This window comes from Pezoporus wallicus, unplaced genomic scaffold (assembly GCF_028554395.1).
Source record: "Pezoporus wallicus isolate ANWC-B61680 ecotype Strahan unplaced genomic scaffold, APGP_CSIRO_Pwel_v1 contig_2721, whole genome shotgun sequence".
Taxonomy (NCBI): Eukaryota; Metazoa; Chordata; class Aves; order Psittaciformes; family Psittacidae; genus Pezoporus; species Pezoporus wallicus.
In genome coordinates, this window is record NW_026642515.1 from 422,270 (window position 1) to 438,757 (window position 16,488).

Sequence of the window (16,488 nt, forward strand, 5' to 3'; positions counted from 1 at the left end):
CTATTTTACAGTTGTTAAAACAAGATTATCATCACCTGAATTAAAGTTTGAAGAAGTTCAGTTTATTCTCAGTGCAAACTACAGTATATAAAGACTTTGGTTTTCATGTCTTTAAAAGAAATGGATCATGCAAGTATGACATGTAAATCGTGAGGGCTCTTCCTCTCTAAGCAGTAATTCAGGGTAGAAACACTGCAAAAAAGGATGATCATCACTTCTCCTGGCACAAGCTCTGTTTCTAGAAGCCTTTTATCAAAGTATTGTTGTGATTTTGTCTTGCAGGGACTGTATATTCTGGTCCAAGAAATTACTGACACATAATTTTTTAACCCCAAATTGTTCTGTTAATTTTATTGGATTACTCACAAAGGGAAGGTGAATATGTACCAAAAATGCATTTCTGGATCACTGCTTTTATGCCTTTAGGCATACCATTTTATTGGATTTGTGCAGTCTTCAGGATAAAATACAAGCTACATTTCTGTCAAGCAAGAGCCAGGAGTACTCATTTGCATGGACAAATTTTTCTTTCAGATCATAGTCTGGGTAGATTCTTTAAACTGATCCTCATCTCTGGAAATTACAGTATTGTTCATTCAATGCATAAAAGTTCATTTACTTACATATGAAATATAAAAAGGAAAAAAAAGTAATTTTACAAGAAAGTAAGAACATAAATATTTCTGAATAATCTTAACAGCTGACTTTGGACTTTCCAAGATTGTGGAAGATCAGGTGACCATGAAGACAGTTTGTGGAACTCCAGGGTATTGTGGTATGTTGTTTTATTACTTACAATATGCTGCACTTAATGTGAGGATGTTACATTTTCTCTTTCCAAGGTGAAATGCTTCATCCTAGAGTCAAATATCCAAAAGCCCCTAAAAAGCAGAAATAAAAACCTAACGTTCAGAACTTGCACTGGGTTAAGTTTCTCTAAACTCATATTCTGCAGCACTGAAGCTTAATAATCGAAGTATATGTCATGGTGCAATTTCATTACTCGCAAGGAAGTAAGTTCAACCTTTGTAAAAATGCTGAAATTACAAAAATAATACTGGAGAGGCATCAGCAGGAATTTGAACTATGAAAGGCATAGTGGAAACCATGAAAAATTTATACAGCTCATAGCAATTATGAATATTTGAATATTGCTTCCAATTAATTTATCTTGAAGTTCTTTTTTTAACATAGAAGAAATCAAATTATTACTTAAAGTAGGGTCATAAATTAATGTATTACACAAGGATGGTAATTTTAATTCCTTTAGTAATTTAGAAATTAGGAAATCATATTTGATGATGTTGGGTTTATATGGCCTTTGAGGGTATTTTCTACTTCTTTAAATCGTGCTTCATCTCATGGTTTTACATGCTTCTGTTTTACACACAGTTCATGCTTCTCAGTCAGAAAGTGAATGCTACAATTGATGTAGGTGTAATATCTGGCAAACAATGCCATAGCTGTGCTGTATGTCAGATACCATTATTCCACAGATGATATAACTAAAACCAACCCTAAAAAATCAAAAGTCTAAAACCAGAGCTCAAGCATTATAACCCACCAAAGCTTAAAGAAAGGAAGCATACAACTGATCTTAAAAAAAAAAAAAAAAATTTAAAAAGGTGCTGCCAAGTCCTAGTGGCCATTCCCTCATGACGGGGAGAGCATTTCGCTCTGAGGCTGTGGCAGATTCTCATCCTGCTGCCAGCAGGGTTGTGCCCAGCCTGCATCCCCTCTATACAGCAGACCTTCTTCAGCAGCAGCATTGCCAGCTCACAGGGGACAGCAAGGGGTGCTGCATCCCTGTGGCAAGCCTCTGGCCTGCATGCCAGGGCAGACCCCTGGTGTGTCTTGGCTTAGTTCTGTGTGGTGGATGCCAAGCTGAGCAGGAAGCTGCTGGCCAAAGCCTCTCGAAGTTGCCTGGTAGCTTTCAGCAGGGCATCGTGAACATGCTGTCTGACCGCAGGTACAGTATCCTTAAGCACAACTTTGTGGTTAGAGCCAGGACAGATAGCTCCCCACAGATGCAGAAGCTCACTTGGACTCCTGGAACCAGAAAATGAGCCAGAAATGGATCCTCCAGTGCCAGAACATGCAAAAGAAGGAGCCACTCTGTTAAAAGAGGATTGCGGCTGCTTCTGCAGTCTGCTCAACCTTCATTGCAAGATCCTTTCATGTTAGCAAGTCAGCTAATGGCCAGAGAGGCTAGTGATCTTGATTACACCAGGGCAAGCTTGCTGGGTTACCCACTGAGAATACTAATCTTGAGCAACCAATGTGATCTTGTGGAGAAGCCTATTTCTGCCAGTCTCACTGAACTGCAGATCCTCAATGGGCTTCTGCAGGAGGCTGCAAGCTGCTAGCAGTGTGCGGGTGGTAGGCATATCTGGTTGTTTTGGACAGTGCTGAGCTAAGCCATGTGGAAACTGGACACTTGGCATTTGTTTTTATAACTGTAAAAGCAAAGCATTGGAGAAGACCGTAAGATTACTCTGCTGTTTCATATTACAGATGATAAGGCAATTAAGGTGACATGTCCATTACCTCATATGACATCGTCTGCCAAGCACATACATGCACCAAGTATGCTTTAGAAGTAGCACTGAATTCCAGTCAGTTTCATAAAACTGTACATCACATATTAGCCATTAATGTTCTGGTTGACAGTTATACTACAAATGCCATAAAACTGTAGATAGTATTTAGCCCTTTTTATGACTGTCTTTTCATACTATAAAAACAGGTTAAGGTTTATTCCCACAGAAGAGCCCTCAGAGTAGCGATGACTTGCTGGGGAGGTTTGAGACCAAATGCCTGTGATGAGAAGACAGGAGCTTTGTGCCTGCAGACATGCACCTGCGATCCTTCTTTCATGACCCAAGTTAAAACTGACCATGCAGAATTCCTGCTGCCTGGAAAATATACAAGGATTACTTTCCAGAAGTGGAGGAAATCCAGGAAGAAAATCGTTAAAATGCCAAATTGAGCTATGAATAATTAATAGGCACAGACTGACAACTCCCACATCCTGCCCACCCAGCTATCAGCAGCTTTTCTAGAAAAGGACACAGCAACAAAAACACCTACAGGAGTCTGGGTCCTTTGCATCAAGACCTAGCAATCTTCAGTCCCTGGGACATGCAATATGGTGCAGAGGACTGAAAGCAGGAAGATGGTCTGAAAGAACTTAACTTGCTGAGACACTGTGCTTTCAGTGAACTTAACAAGAAGGGCATAAGTGATTACTGACAGTAGCAGAAAATAAGCATAAAGATAAGCCAGTGCAGAGCAGTGATTTGTAAATTACAGCCAACATCTAAACTACTAACAATGTATCAGTCAAATCCATTCACCAAAAGCAAACGTCTGGAAATACTGAAAAATCATATTTACAAAATGTATAGCTGTGTAATCACAGTCCAGATGGCAAGGCAGGCCTAAAGGGACAAATCTTTGGTCTCTTTTATGACCATTTTGCAATATCACAGAGAAGAAAAGCCAAAAAAGGGCAGAAAGTGTCTTCTGCCCTTATTCTGAGCAAGAAGACATCCCAAGAAACATTATGCTCTCTAGCGAGGAAGCATATTGGCCATTAACGGAAAAACTCTTACTTACTTTAGAGCCCCTCACAAGGCATTAACAAATACGACAGGAAGAATAGTGGTTAACATCTCTTTTCTTAATCTGTCTCCATCTCTTTCTATGAGGTCATTAGCTGCTTTGCCTGTAAGCTGTCCTGTTTGCTACAGGCTGACAGGAGATAAAATCAGTTGGGACCTAGTGTCATTTCTCAAAACCAGCCCCTCTCTGTTCGCCAGTTTACCTATGAGAAGAATAGGAAGGCAGGGAAAAGCCTGTGGTTAGACTGGTAAGTTTTTGTCCAGGTTTTGTACCATGTAGCAACAGGGAATAATGGTCTTTGCCTTCAATATTAATGCTTTGTAAAAACATTTGATGAGGTGGTGGACTCAAGGGCTCTGCTGCCATCCTGTACATTGATGGATATTTATGCAGATACAGTGGTAGCTGAGAAGAAGGGCTACTGACATGGAGAAGTGTGTCTCAAAGTTGTCTTTGTAATTATTTTTTCCAAATTAGTTGGGTATTTTTGCCTGTGGCCAAAAAGTGAGACAGGGAAAGTTCTTACCCCCCTCCCCTCTCAGTATGAATCACTTCCATTTTGTCCTCTGGAGATGCGACATTTCCATCCTGCCACCTCAGAAGCTTTGCCCAGGGAGGTTTCCCAGTCAGAGGCAAACCTCAAGGGTGCACAGAGCTATTAGCCCTGGAGGTGAGAGGGCCAGGGGCACTCAAGGTAGGCACATCACAATTTGAGTGTGCAACGATGCCCATTTTTAGTCACACACAACAGCAACAAATACTGATACTGAGGGATACAATGGTCTACTCAGCTTTCCTTGAGGAGTGTTTGTCAAGCTGCCCTCTCAGAGGTTAACTCATGTTTACCCTTGCAGAGCCAGAGTCCCCCAGGATGGCCTGGCCTTCCTGCCTGCTCCACACCGCAGCAGAAGCAATTGCCTGAGATGGTCATGTCTTGCCTTACAATCAAAACAGAATACCAAAAATAAAAAGCAATTTGAAACAAAAGTCCACTTTTCATTTTAATCTGGCTGTGCTTGGACATGATTTCTGTTGCTTTATACTCAGTGAAAGAAGTTATTTGCCTAATTAAATGCTTAAAGGAGAGGGCCCTAACTTTTAAAAAACACTTAGGAATGTGCATGGAGGTTAAATTGTGATTGTTATTTCTGCATTCAACTTTCATTTTACTGAGATATGTTTTGTCATCGGCAGCACCAGAGATACTACGGGGATGTGCCTACGGCCCTGAAGTGGACATGTGGTCTCTGGGAATTATCACTTACATCCTGTAAGTGCAGACAGTGCTACAGAGTGATTCAGTTGTAAGCAGCTGCTGTGCTGTGAGCTGGAAACATAAGATCCTGAACTTTAATGGTGATATTCCTAATCTTACTTAAGGAAGTAAAATCCTAGCAAAGCATAGCAAAACACTAAGGTTATATATTTGATAAATACAACACTTCCTGAACAACAGCAAGATCTGTGCAGAATTGTGTTGTTAATCTGAATAGCATGAGTGTCAGAAAGCATCGTATGTGATTTTTTCTCATTAACTGTGAGATATATTACAATCCTAAGTAACTTCTCAGCTACAGACGGGACAAGGAGAAGTTAAGGTGCTTGCAGTAGTTCCACATTGCCTATGAATATCCCCAAATGCCCATTTGTATCAGCCACAGACACTGCTACAGCTTCGGCTGCAGCACCAGCGTTGTTGTCCACAGCGTCTCAGCCAGGAAGCAGGAAGCAACCCTGGGCTCTGTCTGCAAATCAGTCCAGTGGGTTAAATGACTAACGCTGAAGTGTTCCACTTCTGACAAGGTAACCAGAGACACTGTTGACAGAGGGCTGTTAGTGAAGCTGGCCAAACATATTTTAAACAGTTGAAGTTGCAACTACAGAAAATTTTCAAGCAGTTGTGTTTAAAGGTAGCCACTTGCATTACAAATACTTTATTGTATCGATGGAATCTGTCGAAGGAAGAATACTGAAAATGAAAAAATGTATCTGATGTGTTGACCGTTCTCTTAATAGGAGTTAATAACTTAATTAATTCCCTTGGAAGCACCAATGCTAAGCTGGATTGTGTGGTTGTATGCAATACTTGCATGATGCCTTTTATGGGAAGAAAATGGGATTTTACACATACACCTTAAAAATGCAGAGGATTTTACGTATTACAGCCATTTTCTTTCCATTTCTAGGACTCATTAGCTATGTCCAGCAAGGATAGCGTGAAATAACACAATTATTTTCTTTACGTTTTCTAAAGAAAGAATTGTATCTTCTAGGGTTTATACTAAAAGTACTTGTAAGGATATATCAACACTGAAGATACTACAGTTTAGTATCAGAAAACAAGTTTTGTCCTGTAAATCAGGACATTTGGGTGCCTATAAATAATAGGCTACATTATTTCTATCTATCACTTTGTTATCTGCTGCTTTTAAAATGTGAACCTTTATCTCAAAGCCTGGCTCAAGTCTTTAGTAGGTCACATCTCAGATATTGGCAGGTGATTATTTCTCATCAGTTCTTTGGTCCATGCGTAGCAGAAAGGTATGAAATTTGCCAGCAGGGTTGTCCCTGAGATTGAAGAGGTGCCTTTTGATGTCCCTTTACAAAGATACCTAGATTAAGCTATAGGCTTGCCTAGTTATTCAGTGATTAAAGGATCACTGTTGTACTTGAAACTGAAAGCATTCCTTAAGCAGAACTTGTTTTCAAGTGTAGACAAGCTCCAAGCAGGAATGTACAGCAAATTCCTGTTTGAATATAATAAGTGTCATTTGCTATATCCAGCCTTTCAAAACCTTCCAGCTGTTCAGGAGATGCCCCCAAGCTGTTAAACCTCTGCACTGTTGTAACCACAAGTGTGTGAGCTGGTGGGTGGGACACACCACCAGTACAGATACTCCTCTACTTCTTCCTCCCCTTTTTCTTCTCCTCTGTCCTCAAAATCAAATTTGACCTACACGAACAAGCCAGATCAAAAGGGTGCTAGTCAAATCCACTTAGCCATCTCTTTCACTTAGCTTTAACAATATTCCACATTTAAAACTGTTCTATTTCAAGCTTTGTAGATCAACATTTCTGATAGATAAGAAGCTGAGACCAGAAAGGTATATCTATCGTAACTAATTCATTAATCCTTCAGCCTGAAGGAAAGTGTTGTATGTCTCAGTCTTATAGTTTAGTAGAGGGATTGCACTTATGTACTGGTACAGAAATACATTGCCGTACGTGCCTCCAAAATTGAGTGTATGTAAGAGTTACTATGCTACAGAAGACATGCATAAAGGTCTATCTTCTCACCAATACAAAGTGAATTTACAATGTGATTAAGAAAAACTTAGACACATACGTTGGCAGAAAATTATTCCTGAGGCAAATTATATTAGAGCACAAGCCTGATGAAGAATGGCTGAGGGAACTGGGGTGGTTTAGCCTGGATTAAAAGAGGCTCAGTGAAAACCCTATCACTCTCTACAACTATCTGAAAGGAGGATGGACAGAGGAGGTGGCTGATCTCTTCTACCAAGTAACAGGTAATAAGACAAGAGGAAGCTGTGCCAGGGGAGGTTTAGACTGGATATTAGGAAGAATTTCTTCACTGCAAGGGTGGTCAGGCACTAAAACAGGCTTCCGGGCCAGTGGTGGAGTCGCTGTCCCTGGAAGTGTTCAAAATACATGTAGATGCCCTCAGTGACATGGTTTGGTGGTAGACTTGGCAGTACTGGGTAACGGCTGGACTTGATGATCTTAAAAGTCTTTCCAACTGAGTTGATTCTGTGAAGACCTATTGATGATAGCTGTCATAATTCTAGAGAAGCTACATTTATATTTTTAACAGCAAAGAGGACCAGTCCTTTTGTATTCCTGTGGCAGGTTAGAAATTCTTGCAGCTACTACACATCTGAGATGCAGATAGTTGTCAACAGAGAGGCTGTGCCTGTAGTCAAAATCACATGGATTTCACTGCTATTCACTGCTATTCACTGTCAAAGTTGAAAGGGCTCTCTAAAGGTCATCTAGTCCAACTCCCCACTCAAAACAAGTGTAACCTGTTGCTCAGGTCCATGTTCAGTGAAGTCTTGAACCCCTCCAAGGATGGTGAGTCTGCAGTGTCTTTGGTCAATCCCCTCCAGTGTTTGACCACCCTCAAATGTAGCATAAATATGTGCAGTTATCCCTACCTATTTACAGCCTTTGTCTAACTGCATATAATGATCTGTTAACTATTTTTTCTTAATTGTAGATCTCGCTCATAGAATCATAGAATCAACTAGACACAGCTTGAGGCCGTTAGTGTGATAGTTCTATCACACTAATTCAAGGTGATTTTTTATTAACTTACTTAAAAGGACACAAAACACTTCTAGTCATTTCTAATTGTTTTTGAAGCTTTTTGCATTGATTTTTCTTCATTTAATAGTTAAAAATTAATCAGCATAATACAATGAAATTTCATGATAAAATGAAATGAAAAGGAGCCACACTGTGTCTTACCCTGGCTTAATTTTTCTAATTTGAAATGGCACCTTCAGTTTTATTCAGCTAATTTGGCATGTAGCGAAAAATCTGTCTGCTGAAACAAAAATGTTAATAAAACAACCGTAGGTGATAGTAGTGAGTTACAATGAAAATATTTTCAGGAGCAAATAGAAAATCACTTAGAAGGCTTCCAACACAGTCTCAACAGGCCTTAAAAATGATTTTACTGTAGGTCATCAGTTACCTGGTATCTAGAAGATAGCTTTATCTTAACCAGTTAGTGGCCCAACAATGCACTCAACCAACTCAGCAAAGGTGCTCCATGGGAACAGCAGCTGACCTGAACTAAGCTCAGAAGTGGTGGTGAGAGAGGCCAAGAAACAGGATGGGGAGCAGCAGAGGGACTGTGACCAGCTCCCACCCACTTAAGCACACAGTGTTTGGAGATTGGATCGTTCTGTTTTAGTCTATCTCTGCCAGACTTGGAAATTAACAATGTGCTCAGAATGTGCTTATGGTGGAAGTTTTCTCCTCTTCAGCAGTGCAGAGTGATGCAGCTGTTCATGGCTACACACCACTCCCAAAACCACATTTTTTCCTTTTACATATGTCTCCTTTTTCAAGACAGGAATCACAGAGATTGGGTTTCAAAATATAAAAGCAACTTAAAATGGAAGGTTAACGTTTTTTAGATTCTTTATGGTCTGCTGTTACTTTCCTGACACAGTATTATTGTTAGTTGCACTTTCTGGAGGCAGAGTAGCAGATAGACTTCCTCTTCAGCTCAGAGTACTTATTAATTGAATAGGAAATTAATTTTTAAACATCTGATTATGTGTGCAGGCATGATTAAAGTGCAATGAAGAGATAAAAAAAAAATGACATTATATAAATGGAAATAGCTTCTGTGAGTTCACTTTCCCCAGGGCCAGCAGTGTGGATCTTTTGGGGGGTCTGTATTATTCAATATATTCATAAATACAGCCATGGTGAGATTACAAAATTTCTTGGTAGTATATAGGTTACCGAAGTAAAGATGAGGGCTGATTATTAAAACCTGCTAAAGGTTTTTACATTTTGTGGATGATAGGATGACTGAATATACAGCGATGAACTTAATCAAAAACCAGTCCAGGAAATCTAAAAACTTCTAAATTCACAGGTAAATTATAGTTCCTCTGCTAATTCTTATCCTTCAGGGAAGAGCTACAGGGTTTCTGATAATTGCTCTATAACATATCTGTGCTTACAAACAATCAAAAAATGCAGATCCAAGGTCAGGGTTTTTAGCAAAGAAAAGTAGAAAACATCATTACACTAATTTGCAACTCTGTGGTGTGCCCATGATGAATGGTGTTTGCACTCACTTCAAAAAGTCATACACTAGAGAAGGCCCACAGAAGATGGCAGGGATGAGCAAAGGTTTCAGACTGATGAATGATAAAATAGTCTAAGGTACTTCAGCCTGAGACCAGCAGAGCAAAGAGCTGCTATAAAATCTAGAAGGTAAATAGATATCAACTGTTGCATGGCTAGTCTTATGAAAACTCCCTGTATTAAAAGTTCCAATTACAGACATGTGAAAATGGAAAATTTACAGTTTGATCAGCCTTTCCCAGTGCTTATGAATGCTTATGACCATGTTTTACTATGCTCTGTAGAATTAGTTCCATGTCTGGTTTCCCAAAGTGGTCTACAGGACATGAAGTAGGGAAAGATAATACTAGAAACTGTTTCTAACAACCCAAGACAAAGTAATGTTTGAAATATTTCTTTCTTTTTCACCCTTGCAGACTTTGTGGATTTGAACCATTTTATGATGAAAGGGGAGATCAGTACATGTTTAAGAGAATCCTGAACTGTGAATATGACTTTGTGTCCCCCTGGTGGGATGATGTGTCTCTGAATGCCAAGGATTTAGTAAGTAAAGGAAAAATGAGACTGTGGATATGCATTTGTCTAGTATTACTTCCACTGACAAAAAGAGTCCATTTTTGAGTGGAGGCAGAGTGATTTGTTAAATAATTGTACCGATGGCTCCTTGCTTTTCTTCTTATTTCTGGTATATGATAGTGCTGTGATACATCCCCTCTTAGTCCACTGCTGAAATTTTGCACTCAGACCCACGGATGTTATGGTATTTATGTGATCTAATCCACAGACTGTAGGCAGCTGGCACAGTGTTCATCTATGTCTGCCTTTCAGGCTAGCACTGAGGTGCTTCGTCAGTCCTCTTTGCAAGGCAACCACCTTCAGAGGAACAAAGATAGAAGTCCTGTATTTTGTGCAGTTCTCAAGTCTGAAATTTTGAGGAAGAATATAAAAGGAATGAAGCCCCCCACACCCTACTTTTCCTCACAGCATTTTTCTGTCCATTTAAGCTTTCTCTCAGTAGATGAGGAAAGACCGATTACTTTTAAATATGGTCCATTAGCAAAATGCAAGGCCTGGCGTGCTACCTGCACCTTATGCTTTTATTACTGGATAACGTAAATTGGATCCAGGAGGCATTGATCTGTAGACAGGTATTCTTGGGTTTGATTTTTAGTCAAACTTAACTTGCACAATTCTGTTATTTCATTAGCACTGAAGAAACAAGTGCTCAGTTCCATATTGCTTATACAAACTGTGCCACAAAAGTTTTTAAAGTACTTCAGAATGCCTCAAATGGAAAAACTGTAGAAGTTCAAAGTATGTTTTAGTTGTTGTATTAGATGTGATTTTTTTCTTAGGTCAAAAAAATACTATTTACTGTTGTGTCATCAAAACCCAGATAAACAGCAGCTTGCAGCAAAGCTGCTCATTCATTTTATATGGAGAGCTTTGGTCCAAACTGGTGCCTACCATTTTGCTAAAGTTCAGAATTCCAGGTTTGAACACTACAGCAACTTGATAAGGATGATGTCCACGGCTCTCGAAACCTGTACTCTAGGCAGTTAGAGTGTTCGGCTGAAGTGATCTCCTTAACTTGACCTCTTCTGTGGATGCACAGCAGGTATTCATCATGATGCCGGTTCTCCTGCACCTACTTCAGGGCACCATATTTCTTTAATATCTCTTTGTGGGGAAATTTCAGAGTCCTCAAGTGAGTCCTCCCTTCACATGTGGGCACAATGCAGTGGTGCAGCCCTGTGGCATCACTCACGCTCTGCTTCAACAGGACGTGGAATATGGACAGTTGCATAAATGTGGCTCTGCTGAGTACCGCCATGTACTTCTTTACTCCATTCTCACCCTTCTGTTTTTTAAAACACCACTTGCCCAGCAAAACCCATGAAATCCAGCTTGGCTGTATACACTCGTACCCAGCAGTTTGTACAGTTCCACTCCCAGAGGTACATGTGCAGTATGCTGTTCTTAAAAACATTCTTATTGTTCTTACTGTTGTGTTTGGAGAGGTGCAGCTTCCCTGGTCTTGGTAACAGAAAGAATAGCATAAACAGCATTAGTTTCAGAGTTGGCTAAGAGAGTAATAATTGTACAGTACTTTTTGTTCCATGATGTTTTACAGCGACTGAAAGAATCATTTCATTTGTTACGTACCTAGCAGTGACTGCATGGTACAAGTCTGCATGAGCTGCATTCACTAGAATTTAAATTTTCAAATCCACTTTAAACTTTGTCCAGATGTAAAAGTGCAGATACTGCTAAGAGAACTGCTTGTCTGGGGTTTTTATGAGAATCTTTTAGGGTTTATGTGACAATTCAGACAAACATGCCTGTGGGGGATACAGGCCACATTGGTACATACTTTTACAAATGTTGCTAACCAGTTGATTCTTTTTCTCTTCCCCCTTAATGGCTGTCTTAGATGTTATTTATGGATGACCAAGAATGCCAGAAACAAAATACATGAAAAGACCTGCATACAAATTGTTGTTGGCCACTTAGAAATACACTCTAAGATGCTTTCCAAAACCAAAGCCCCAAACTGTAAAGTTTGACAAAAGTAAATGAAGTTTAACAGTCTTCTGTATATCTTCCTTGTGATGCAGGTTAAAAAGTTGATTGTTTTAGACCCCAAGAAACGTCTTACCACTCTACAGGCGTTGCAGCACCCATGGGTCACAGGGAAGGCAGCAAACTTTGCACATATGGACAATGCACAAAAGAAACTTCAAGAATTCAATGCCCGGCGTAAACTTAAGGCAAGTCTCTGAATATGGTCTCTGATTTGGCCGTAAAAGCTTGCAGTTAGATCAGTAGCCTTTCAGAAACCTTGCACACTTTTCAAGACAACGTTCTATAGAGTTATGGAAGTTTTTTATTTGAATGATGAAGATTAAGAAGTTGAAGCTTATTTAGTTGATGTCTGCAGCCAAACATATAAAAATGTGTGAAGTTGATTGAAACCCAGGGAGGCTGTGAGTGCTTCAACCCTGGCAGTGTTCAAGGCCAGGTTGGAAGAGGCCTTGGGTGATATGATTTAGCGTAAGGTGTCCCTGCCCACGGCAGGGGGGTTGGAACTAGATGATCTTAAGGTCCTTTCCAACCCTAACAATACTATGATTTTATGAAAACTCATCTACACAGACAGAATTGCTGAGCATGCACATAGCTTTTGCAATTTCCTACCTTTTTTCCTTTCTTTCTTCCTTTCTTCCCTTCTTCCTCCCTTCCTTCTGTTCATCTCTCTGTCCTGTACTGCTTACACATCTTTAAAGTATTGACCAGAAAGAACACAATTCTGAGTGGTTTATTCATGAGCATCCATAGATCTGGAAGATATTTAGTCTACTACAGCTTATTTTGATCTGTAGGCCACACTCAGTTTCTATACCAATCAATGCAAAGCAGGAGCTTAAGCCATCCTTTTGGATGATCTAGAATTAGCATTTCAGACATGCAGGTCCATAAAATGTGTGGATTGAAATTAACAGGCCCAAAACATGCATTTGCAGGTACCTCTAACAGCAAATGTGCAATAGCATTCTTTCATCTGGAAATGAGGTGCTGCAAGGCAGGAGCGCAGGTGGGACCTGTGCTGAAAATAACATTAGGCTCTAAGTCACCATTATGCTCCTTTACCATCTAGTCTACATATCTACTACAGAAAGAAGCAGGGAAACATTTTTAGGTGAAAACAGCAGGCAGCTGGCCATCTAACTGACACAACATTGGGAAAATTTCTCCTCCCCTAATCTCTTCTTCAGTTGTGTCTGTGTGGGAGAGACTTGCAGGGATACTTCAGCACAGGAATTATGGTCATTGTGGCCCTGGGGAATAACAGTAAAATGCATCTCATCAGAGAGCTTTGTAATTCCTATGGGAAAAAAAAAGGAAAAAAAAAGGAAAAAAGAAAAAAGAAAAAACCAAAACCCAGAAATAATGACCCTTAACTTTGGTTTTGCTCATTTTTCAGTATTACTAGGGAATGGTGACAGGGAATCTGCACAGAGCAAAGAATAAAACTTTGTCATTTACCAAGATCTCAGACACTGTAGATATAATTCACAGTGACACTTTGCCCATGTAGAACATGTTCTATTCAAGATTTCTGTAGCCTTACAGTATGTCTGCTCTGTATTCACTGAAGATGCCATGCAACATTGTTATGTCAAAATTATTTCAGAGCATGAGCAGAATCATAAATTTAATTAATTCTACGTGCGCTGTTACATTCACCACCTTTCTGCATTTTTTTGATTTTGATTCTCTATATTTTTACACCTTTGATGCCCAATGAGATTTTTGGTTTGATGCCCAGAGTTGTCATAAACTGAGATCAGTATTTCCACTCCCCACCTCTGTATGTTTGGGTTTTTTGAGGCAATAAAACTCTTCAAGGCAAGGGCTTAATGTATGTCTTAATTTTGTGACATCTTATATGGGAGAGTTTCTCCCTAGTGTGTGTGCCTATATACACATGCGTATGAAATTACCTGTATGCTCTACACCATTGTGCTTGGCATAGATGATAGTCAATAGTGATATATTATTTTCCTTTATGAACTGTGGAATGAGTAATGATAATACTGTTATCACTATGACAGAAGGTAGCTTTCTTTTTGCCATGTACAACAAGAGAAACCTGAAGTAGCGTCTAAAAACAAATGCAGCATGTGAAGCTGAAAAAAAAATTCTGTTCATGTTGGCCAAGTTGTAATCATGTGAATGCAGCAATTTTATCAAATCATAGAATAGAATCATAAAACAGTTAAGGTTGGAAAGGACCTTAAGATCATCTAGTTCCAATCCCCCATGCACCATACCTCCCACTAAACCATGTCACCCAAGGCTCTGTCCAACCTGGCCTTATACCTCAATCCAGTACTTCAGACGGCCTTCTAAATTTGTCCAGGCCCAGGAAGGTATCCAAATGTGACATTACTATGAAGACTAAACAAAGTTATGTTCCCTAACAGGATGATGCAAATATTGCAGTGCTGACAGACGAGGTCCTTTAAGGAATGTTTACTTGATCCTCTCTTTCTCAGGCTGCAGTAAAAGCTGTGGTGGCATCAACTCGCCTTGGCAGCGCCAGCAGTCACAGCACACATGACAGCAACAAGCCCAGCCGTAACCCATCTCCCATCCATGACAGCAAACCTGAAGAAAAACCTATTCAGGAAGCAGAAGAAGCTCCAGAAGAAATGTCTTAGGTCAACATGCTTCCTTTTTTCAGCTGAAATCTGTCATTACATACACCAGCTTACTTGTCATTCAGCAAGAGAGATTTGTAAGCTTGGTCTCTCTGGTTCTGCTTAAGGGTGCCAAATACACTGGCTGGCGATTCTACCTTCAATGCATGTGACTGATTATGAAAATAGTAAACAGTTCCATAAGGCATGTCATGGAAACAGTGTTATTTGCAGTAATACCGGCAGGAAAAATCATGGGGATGAATAACTACCTATCATAATGCGTATACTTCATATACATGTATCCAGTGTTTCTAGATAGCATTTGAAATGAAATACTACTTAATTTGTCTTCTGTATGTCATGAGTTTCTTTGAACTGCTTCCTTCCAGATTCATAATCCTGCAGCAGACAAAATGGAAGGAAATACCACTCCAATGCTTTTAAAACTGATGTATGAAATAATGCTTTTTATCTTTAAAATTAAAAAAGCATTTGGGGATCTATACACAAAAAACATTCCACTACTTCTGAGAAGAAATTGAAATGTTAGCTCCACTAGGCATGAAAATGTCCATTCCTCAAGCTTGTGTTGAGAATGCCTTATCCTGACTTCTCCTATTTATATACAGTATTTTAATGACAACCAAAATTATTCAGATTTCTGCCATTTCATTCTCTAGTATAGCTAAACAAAACAGACTAAAAGAGGATTAGTGGAGATGCAAATTTGAACCATTATGTTTATTCATTAATTTCTAAACTGTGCAGCTAAAAGACTTTTTTATAGGGCCTAAGGGAACAACCTGCTGTAATACAAATTATAAATGCTTAAAGGAAGCTATTCCACAACCCAATGATTTTGCTCTGGAGAAACACTCTTATACAAGGTCTGCGAGCAAGCAGTATAATCTAGTTGCTTCCCAGATCGTTTAACCTCATGAATAACCAGTTTCCATTTGTCAGCATAATTAGTCCAGGTTTTCCTAACAAAGGACCCCTCCTGTAAAGTGATCCACCAGCACAGATCTTACATCCACCAGAGCTCCTGTGTCTTAAGTTAAAAGCTGTGATGTGCATGAATCACCTTGCAAAATTAGGGTCAAGCTTTTCAGGTATCTTGATTCTTTCGTTGAGCATAAATAATAGAAATTGAAAAACTAACATGCATCAGTATGTATGACCATTTACATTTGTTTGTTATCACTTTGACAGCATGTGAATTTTGTGATGCTATTGATATATTACAGAAATGGCAAAAAGAACTTGATGTACAAGAATGTCATTTGTGTTTGTTAAACTTTTTAATACTGATAGCTACGTAACATCCTACTACAAGTCAACATTCCTCTTTTGCTTTAATCATTTTTATGTTGTTAGGCTTTGCACAGTTTGCCTTGAAAAATACATCAGCTACTGAAAAAAGTCATTAATAAAACATTCAGTAGGTACATTTCCTGATGAAATTAAAGGGTAATATGAAGTTATTCAGATAGTAGGTTTGATAAATAAAATATAAGCAAGATTAATATAAAAAGGAAAATCAAAGATACTGTCTTTACTAGGTGAGAATGCATGCTAATGAATGTATTGTACTTGAGAGTTTTTACCAATTTCTTATAACTCTGAACATGTACAAAAAGGTTTCCTAATTAAGTGCAGTTGAAATTTAAAGTACGTGCACCCGTCCTTCATTTTTTTCCTAGGTTTGAGGGAATCCAACACTTTGAAGTCAGCTGAAACAGCTGCTGGGGGCATGGCAGCTATAAATAGGCCAGCAAGACACTTCTGCAGGTTTTCCCTTGGA

At 39.3% G+C, this 16,488-nt stretch overlaps 1 protein-coding gene across 1 annotated transcript in view; it reads left to right on the forward strand.

Moving 5' to 3' along the window:
• The window catches only part of CAMK4 (calcium/calmodulin dependent protein kinase IV), a 143,890-nt gene extending 127,758 nt beyond the window's left edge, over positions 1-16,132 (forward strand). The window contains exons 7-11 of the mRNA XM_057430857.1: positions 701-775; positions 4,819-4,894; positions 9,894-10,020; positions 12,096-12,248; positions 14,538-16,132. Of these exons, the coding sequence (XP_057286840.1) occupies positions 701-775; positions 4,819-4,894; positions 9,894-10,020; positions 12,096-12,248; positions 14,538-14,702 (596 nt within the window). The 3' untranslated portion in view covers positions 14,703-16,132. The remainder of the gene's footprint in view (positions 1-700; positions 776-4,818; positions 4,895-9,893; positions 10,021-12,095; positions 12,249-14,537) is intronic.
• The last annotated feature ends 356 nt before the right edge of the window (positions 16,133-16,488 follow it).